The following is a 9,284-nucleotide window of genomic DNA, read 5'->3' on the forward strand; positions in this document are numbered from 1 at the left end:
GTTCCCCTCTCCCCCTTGAGAGGTAGATGAAACTGCTGGAGAGAGGAGAGCCTGAACTACTGCTAACAAGCCTGGGCCGCTTCTTGACAGTGCCTGCCTGCCTCAGGAAAGGGCCCAGCCATGCTACTATCCGTCATTATGTGCCGGTGTGGAAAGGTCAAATCAAAATGGTGGCAGCGCCTCTGCAGCAGGTCCTCCACTTCCAAAATGGCGCTTCACTCCCTTTTTTCACACCCTCAGTGACACCCTGGACCTCAGGAGCAGTTGAAGAAAGATGCGTCTCCCACTGATTGCAGCGCCCCTCACTGCCTAACCGTCCTCTCCACGGCCCGCAGCGCTCACCCAGTGGCTCTAAAGCTCTCTCTCTCTCTCTCTCTCTCTCTCTCAGCGCCGCGACTGTAAGCGGGAATGAAAGGGAGCTGATCCCACTCTCCTCGCGCCTCAGCAATCAGCGACCCGTCAAGGATGAAAAGGAGTCAGTCGTCTTCATGCCAATGGCTCACAGCTGACAGGCGGGTGTGGGCAGACAAGCCTTGCAGACACAACTGCAGAAGCGGCTATCAAAGGCACCAGGCAGAGCTGGTGAAATCATGAATTTATGCAGAGAGAAAGCATGATGGAGGCAGGCAGCTCAAGGGTGCATAGTCCTTCACCCTGAGACCCAAAGGCAATGCTTCCCTGAGGCACAGATCATCAGGCCAAGGCTATATGGCCCAACACAGCCAGGAATCCGTGCCACTGGTAAGATTCCTTTTCCAATTGAAACAGCCTGATACTTTTTAGAGAATAATCACCAAAATTGTCTATAGAATGTAGGATAACACATCTGTCCCAGAGTGGACTGAGTCGGAAACTGGGTGGAGTCACTCATGAAGGCGGATTATATATGATGTTAATTAATTATTAATAAGACTCAGCCCAATCAGAGATCGGACAGTGTCAACCATGCATGGATGCTATCTCCACCTCTATGAGAACACCCCAAAAGATAAGCTCAGGATCCAAAAAAATCTTGACAAATTTGAACAATGGGGCCTATCCAATGTGGAGAAAAGCAAGGTTTAACACTTAGACAGGAAAAACGAAAGGTACAAATACAGATTAGGTGAAACATGGCTCAAAAACAATAATTGTGAGGGACTTTGGAGTCCTAGTGGAGATCCAGCAGTAGGTATGCAGCAGCATCTAAAAAAACTAATACAATCCTTGGTTGTATGAACAGAGGCACAGAACCAAAGCTACATATAGTTATTAGTATTGCTTTATAAAGCCTTAGTATGGCCATATCTGGAATGCTGCATCCAACTTTAGTCACCACATTACAAAAAAGATATTGAGTCTTTGGAAAAGCACAGAGAAGAGTAACTAAGATGATTAAAGACCTGGAGACTGAAATATGAAGGTTCCAGGATTTGGGTTTGGCTGGTCAAGAGAAAAGGACTGAAGGGAAATGATAGCAGTATTCCAGTATTTGAGACTGCCACAAAAGAGGAGGGAGTCACCTTATTTTCCAAAGCATCAGAGGGAAAGATAAGAAACAATGGATGGAAATTAATCAAGGAAAGAAACAACTGGAATCAAGGAGAACCTTCCTAATAGTGAGAACAATTAACTAATGGAACAGCTTCCCTTCAGAAATTGTGAGTGCTTCATCACTGGAAGTTTTTAAGAAGAGACTGGGCAACCACTTGTCTGAAATGATGTAGGGTCCCGTTTGAGAAGGAGGCTGAACTAGAAGACCTCCAATGTCCCTTCCAGCCCTAGTCTGTTCAATTCAAATATCCAACCCTAAAAGATCCTGAAGTTGAAAAAGGTGGGAAAGAGTTAGTTTCTAGAACTGTTATATAGGTGATGCTCTGGAAATTAATCCTTTCCAGTTTTCTTTTTCTGCCTTCTCCTGGCTTCCATTTGCATAATGCTCACAGGTCTGCTCGCATAGGGCAAAGTAAGAACTGTACTGATCACTTTGAATTTGCAAACAAAATGGACCTCTTGGAACATAACCTGCTCATATTGATAGAACAATATGCTTGTTTACGTTGGGATATTTGAACTATTTTCTGCCTTATACTGTTGAAATCTGGATGTTGAATTTTATATATGTTAACTATTGTTAAAATCTTAGATCTTTCTTTGGATTTTTTGCTGGTAATTAAATTGAAGAATGAGGAATTTATTTATTTCATTTGCCTATTATGGAATGGGTTTTATGGTTTTTAGTTAAGAGGAGGTGAACAGATTATAGAGTTGTTTATATTTGCCACTTTCTGAGGAATGAGAGGAAGTTATTTTTATTGCATTTTTTTCTTTTTTAAGTTTGTATCTATTAGTGTTCAATTTCAAACCTTTAACAAAATTATTAAACAGATATTCATTTAAAATTATTAAAATAGTAATTAGATTACAAAACCCACCACTTGTAAAAATTGAATTACTAAATAATCGAGCTATCACAGAATGCCACAAATTCCTTGCATGTCCAATTACACTTGGCCAATAAAGAATTCTATTCTATTCTGTTCTGATTCTATTCTTATTCTATTCAAATAAATGGGATACAGAGGAATTTAGAGCCGAGAATTAATTGTTAGAATAACTCAGTATTTCAATTGCTACAAATGGGGGGGGGGGAGGGATTATTGTTTCCCTTTCCAAACCTGATATAGTTTGCATTAAATGGTTGTTTTCCTTTTTAAAACAAAAGTCAGACATTCAATATATTAAATCTTTGGAATGCATAGCAATTCATTTCTGAATAATTTCTCCTAAAAGTAAAAATGGGGCAAAATATTATTTTTATCCACAATGAGTGATATCTGTATATCTAACTACGCCTGAAATTTTGAAAAGCCTCCCAAACACACAAATTATCTACCTCTTCAAAAATACTGTCCATCCAATATACAATTAGACTTTACTTGTAACATATTAGCAGCAATTCTGAAAAGCAATTATTTTTTTTGCAGAAAATTGTTTTAGACAAAATTATTCATGTTAACATTGATTAGTATAAAGCTGGATTCAACTAGTACGAAACTTTTTATAGAATGGAAATAATACTTAAAATACTTGGCACATAATAAAATATCAGTGGCATTCTTCAAAAAAATCTTGCTTTTTCTGGAAGGTCCTCATTTAGTTATAAAAGATAGGAAACTGGAATGATTCAAAGCATATTTGGAAATGGGGAAGCAAGTTGGAAAACAAACTTGACAGTTAACCATCTGTTATCAACCATAGATGGATATTTTGTAACTTAACACATCCATGACAAACATATCTTAACACAAACACATCATTTCCTTGACATTTCTGTCCTTTGGAATGACCATGTAAACTTGAAAAAAAAATAGACCTGGTTTAAGGTATTCCTAACAAGTATTTTACATTTACCTATACATACTCTGAATCACATTTTTTAAAAAAAAATCTTGCTCAAATCAAGAAGGTAAGGTAGGTAAGCAATACAGGCGTGGGAAAAAGTCAATGTAACATTTAATTTTAATGGGAGGCAAAATGGATTAAAATCATGTTTACATTAATATTCACTGCTTCTGTATTCTGTATGTAGATTATCTTAATCAAACTGACAAAATTTAATGGATAGTGTTGGCATATAAATTAAAATTTTTAGATTGGGAGTAGGGCACAAAATAGTTTTATATATGCATAGTTTCAGATTTTTGGAATTGAAGCCGTTTTAGCTTTGTGAAAACTAATATTTATATACCTAAGGACTATATATTATTAAGAGTGGCAATTTCCAATCACTTTCCTCAGATAGATTGCTAGTGACAATTTTAGGAAGATATAAAAATGAATGCTATCAAAATATAATTATTAAATCATATATTAAGTCAAATAAACACCAGCTGGTAAAATGTTTTGCAAATCTCTTTCAATTTAAACATTAAAAGTATTAATTTAAGGAATATCTGCAAATTATTCAGAAAGGATATTTTGGGTCAGAATGTAGCTATTAACAAATACACACAAGAAATTACATGTGCATTAAATTATCTAGGGACAATAAACTTTTAATCAGTAAATACAATGTGTTTTTATAGAAATCAAAACTTTTATTGATTTACAGGAATTATCTAGAAGAAATGCTACAAGTTATATGTAGTTATATAATAACTACTGTAGTTATATATATAACAAGTTATATAATATAATAATATTATAACTCATAATAAAAATGTTATTTTCAAAAATATGTAAATAAAACTTATTTAATTGAAACTAACATTTATTTGCTTTATTCAAAATTTAAAATTGTGATTCCTATAAAATTCAGGTACAGGGATAGAAAATTAAAATGTCTATTAAATCCACAAATTGATCAATTTGTGTCATTCCCATCACCTTTTTACTTGTATTTATACAAATAATATATTTTTTCACTACTTTGTATCGATTTACATCAGTGACAAAAATTGTCACAAAAGATGCAATTTATATGAATGTCAGATACAGGAGATTTTGTCTATTGTTTTGGGATTATTTTAGGAAAAGATTTGGGGATTATATCGAGAGTCCTATATACTGACAATCTGTTGTAGTTTTTAAAAGCTAATATTTATCATTAAGGTACACATATGTGATAGAATTTTATTTAGCTGCTATAAACTATGAATTTAAATATTTATTTGCTGTTCTATTTTTCATTATATGCAAAATCAAATTTTTATTTTATAGAAAAATGTAGAAATAATGAATCAAAATGTTAATTGATTGCTTTTAAAATAACTTAATTTTAATAAGATTATTTGCTTATATTAACCTTCCTCAATCTTACTATCTTCCAGATATGCAAGTTTCAGCTGCACAAATTCTTCGTCTTTGTTAAGCCATTGTTAATGACTTTAGAAGGCATTTAAGACTGAGAAGTTAAAAGTTAGCAATGTAGTACTAGTAAGCTAATAACATTTTATGACTGAAAATGGAAACTAAGATTAATGGCTTCCAAATAATAACAGTAATAACAATAAAATGCCATCCATCAAATTACACATTGCTTGGATCCACAAATATGTCAACAAATTATGAACCCTAGATTCTTGAGAAAAACTTCATGTATATATATGATGGCCAACTGGCTAAAGAATTGGCAATTGTGATTTCACATTATTATCTATATAATACAAAGAAAGCCAATTTAAATCATGAGTGTCTGTATTTCCTGTTTAGAAGCCATTGTGGATAATATTTGAAATATGAACTTTTGCCAATTCTAACAAATATGTCTATAATTACAACCTAGAAGTTACCAGAGAAGATATACCATAAAATAACCCTTTCCCATCTTCTCAAAACTTCACTTGCATGCAGTCTGCTGATGTGCATAAATACTGTTCACTGTTTAGGGATGTGTGCATGCCTGAAATTAATTATGATTTTTATGTTTGTTTGGACTTATGAACAAAATGGATTTACAGTCCCCTAGAATATAACTTGTTTGTAAGTAGGGGAATTTATATCTATATTTGTTTAGATATAATAAGAGACTATAAAAATTGTGGATTCCTTGTTTATTTCACAAAGGAATTGATATATGTGTGCATATTTCATGCCTAGCTGTTTAATAATAAAACATTTCAATGTTGAAATTTGTCTGCAACATTATCCAAAAACAGCTGGAGGTCTTTTCTAGGGTATTTAATGTTGGCAGTAAGTAGTTTTTGAGGTTTGTAGGTAATACATTAGTAGTTATAATGTCATTATCCTTTTGTGAGTTGCTGAGTCTACAATTCCAGAGATATAAATTTGATTAAATAAATAAATAAATAAATTTGGTCAGAGTATCTATTCTAAATGTTTTGTTGAGAGTTTTTAAACATGCAAGAAAAGCTTACATTTACATATTGTACCATCTCAACTATACAGGTAGTTTTTACTTAATAATGGTAATTGAATTGGCAACTTTGTTGCTAAGCAACACAATTGTAAAGAACAATATCATGTGACTGCATTGACTTAAATGATAGTTGTAGCAGTCTCAGTTGCCACTGTTAGACAAATCCTATGAAGTCATGTGATCACCATTTGTGAAGTCTTGCTGGCTTTTCCATTGAATTTGCTTGAAGATGGCACTGAAGTTTGCAAGTTGTAAAAGGTTATAAGCAGTGATCACACGACTAAGACGAAATGCAACAGTGTAACTATAAGTATCAAGTATGAACTGTAATCACACGATCTCAGGGACATTGTGATGGCCCCAACTATAAAAAGCTATCATAAGTCCTGTCCCTTCAGCACTGTCACAACTTCAAATGGTTGCTGAATGAATGGTTGTTCAACAAGAATTATTATGAATGTTAGAACCTTTGACTTGCCTGGGCTACAGAGTGAAGAGGAATTGTCTTGGCCACATCTAAAATATGTAACTGTATATAAATCAGATAATAACATTAAAAGTTCACGATCTTGTGAGGTTGCATTACTTGCTGTCGAGAGCCACATGTAGCCTGGGCCCCTGGGTTGAACATGCCTGATCTATACTTAAAAAACATCCACTTTTAAATATCTCTTAAAGAAGACAATTAAGAAAACTATCAAAAGAAATACTTCTGAAACATTGCTATCCTGAAGAATAAGCTGGAAACATTCACTTGCAACTTTACCTACATGTCTGTAATGTTATTTTAAAAAACAATTGGTTTGCTTATGAAAAGATGGTCATTACTGTCATAAGATACAACAGGTTGAAGCACTTCCCAAGTTACAGGCCCACTTATACAATCAATTTTATTGCCCCTTCTGCACTTTGCAACTATAAATCACTTCTGTATGAAAAGCAAAAGAATGAACTTTGTAATAATACATTATTTTTCTATCAGTCCAATGCTGACATAATCTTAATTTATAAGACTGTCGTCTCAGTATCCTTTACTTTTAAGATGCAGCTGCTTCTGTAAAAAGACATTCTTCAACACACAAAAAACATGTGACTTTATTAGTTTTACAAAGAAACAGCAACATTAACATGAAAAGTAGATTTTAAATATTTTTTCCAGTACCACTTCAAGTTCTAACATTCTATTTGTTCATGCATCTGTAGAATAGCAGCAAGCCCTTTTGATAAACACATGAACTGCTTTGCTACTGTTGTGCTATGTTGCCTTTTTTATGGTCAGTTACAATAAGGAAGTGACCCTGTTTGAACTTTCTGTGGAACAAGAGAAATAGAAGTTAGTAATAGACTAAAGAAATTACAGTATCCATTCTATTGTCTCTCTGCCAGCCCCACAATCTTTGAAGAAAAAATGATTACTCTTAATTAGCCTAAAAGAACATCTAACTGTCTAATTTTCTCTTATATTGCACCTTAAATATTCTCGCCCAACTAACTCAATTCTATTCCACTCTTAATATTGAAAAGGCTATAATTTCATGATTTTATTATTTTGTGACAGGAGATATGGAGAAAACTTAAATACACATGTAGGTGTACAAAAACAAAAACTGGACTGGTTTTCATATAGGTGAAACTAATGTTCAGAAAGCTTCCTCCTTTGATCTAAATCTAAACAAAGCTTGCAGCTTTACAAACTCGGAAACTAAAAAGGACAAATAACTCTTCTCAAACGAGCAATTCAGCGAGAGACATGTAATTTAACTGCATGAATACGAATAGCAAGGCCCTCCTGCTAAATAAGTGGATGAATCCTCGCTGAAGTAGAAAATCCTGCAGGCCCAGACCAAACATGTCAGCCTTTCCATGCCATGAAATCCACAATTGCCGTTGCCTCCATCCCTTTCGTGGGCCAGGAATAACCGCCCCCCGCCCCAGTTCCTCGTATTGCCTTCCCGCATCGCCATCCTAATAAGCATCTTTGCTCCTCCATTATTCCCTTGGGGCCTTCCACCTCTCGTTTCTGTCTGGACCTGTTAGAAAAGCATCAACAGCGGGAAAGGGATAAAGAAATAGGGACAAAATGCCAGGCAACTTACCACCCAGGTTAGACCCCCGCTGCCGCCGCCGCCAGCGGCTCCTCCACTGCCATTGCCGCCGCCGCCTCCACCTCCTGATTTTGCCATTATTTTATAGTCGTTTCAGTATAGTTATAAATAGTTATAAATATAAAGGCCTAAAAAGGGGGAGATGGAAGGGAGGGGGGTAAAAAAGCCACCGCGGACCGGACTTGAGCTACAGCTACACTCACACCCTCGTTTCCTACACCGCAATTTCGGGTGGCGGGAGGAGGTGTTCCCGATCCAGAGAGATTCTTCCCACCCAGCTTGCGTGCGCGCCTATACACACACCACACAAACAAACAAAAAAACACGGATACGGAACCCAAGATTTCCTCTCGTGCGAACGTGTGCCCACCCTTCCCAGCCGCTAACTTAGCTCCGAAACACACGCGTACCTAAGCGGCGTGAGCTACCACAGAACAACCCACCCACCCCCACGTTTCACTGTGCACGCGCCCCTATACAATTCCCCTCAGGGGCTTTATAGAGCGCGCCAACAGCTTTGGTTCTTCCTGTTTCTCTACTCTGGATTCAGATCACAAGTATTTATTTCATATTTGAGACAGAGCTTTTCTTTTAAATACCGATAAATAAAAAACGACTAGAAATCAGCACGCGAGGGCCCAGAGAACGCCGCAGATGGGGGAGGGGAAGTCGATGACGCTCCTGACACCAACGTTGGGCGGCGGCGGCGTAGCAGATAGGCCAGCTTGGAGTCTTGTGCGTAAAAAGGTGTGGGTCACCCTTTTTCTTCGAAGTAAGATCCAAACTGCCAAGAGCCCAAATTAAAAAACGGCCTGGCAAACCTCCGACCGATTGTCCGCCCGCAGAAAGGCCCTATCTTCAAACAATAACTGCACTGCCCCCGTCCGGCATAGCTACCGCAACCTCCAAATGCCTCATTTCTCCTCTCCTCTCCCCACCCCGCCAAGGCGCCATCGGCCAATTATAATCAAATGACAGCCGCGCAGATCTCATCTTCCACCAATCCCGAAAAAGCCATTCTGAGGGCGGTTCTACATCACCGCGGGTGGCAACGGGAGAACTCTATTTCGGAATGAGGATTTCAGCGAACCGAGGCTACCTTGCTGAATTAAAAGAGAAACAGAAAGAGAAAATTCTTAAGTTGCGAAGTTCCTGGTACAGGCCACGTTCGTTCTTTCAGACGCAGACGGTTAGCAGTGCCTAAATTAAAATTGGTTTGTTGCTCCTGATTTTGGATACTCTAAGCGCTGTTAGATTATTTGAAAAAAATACTTATAGAAATAAAATCTTACTGATATTTTTTATAATCATATTTAAAT

At 36.6% G+C, this 9,284-nt stretch overlaps 1 protein-coding gene across 1 annotated transcript in view; it reads right to left on the reverse strand.

The window, feature by feature from the left end:
• The window catches only part of TOP2B (DNA topoisomerase II beta), a 56,160-nt gene extending 47,262 nt beyond the window's left edge, over nt 1–8,898 (reverse strand). Inside the window, exons 1-2 of the mRNA XM_032235098.1 lie at nt 8,565–8,898; nt 7,957–8,093 (exon numbers count right to left, since the gene is read on the reverse strand). Of these exons, the coding sequence (XP_032090989.1) occupies nt 7,957–8,043 (87 nt within the window). The 5' untranslated portion in view covers nt 8,044–8,093; nt 8,565–8,898. The remainder of the gene's footprint in view (nt 1–7,956; nt 8,094–8,564) is intronic.
• Between the last annotated feature and the right edge of the window lie 386 nt (nt 8,899–9,284).

The sequence above is a fragment of the Thamnophis elegans genome, chromosome Z (genome assembly GCF_009769535.1).
Source record: "Thamnophis elegans isolate rThaEle1 chromosome Z, rThaEle1.pri, whole genome shotgun sequence".
Lineage (NCBI taxonomy): Eukaryota > Metazoa > Chordata > Lepidosauria > Squamata > Colubridae > Thamnophis > Thamnophis elegans.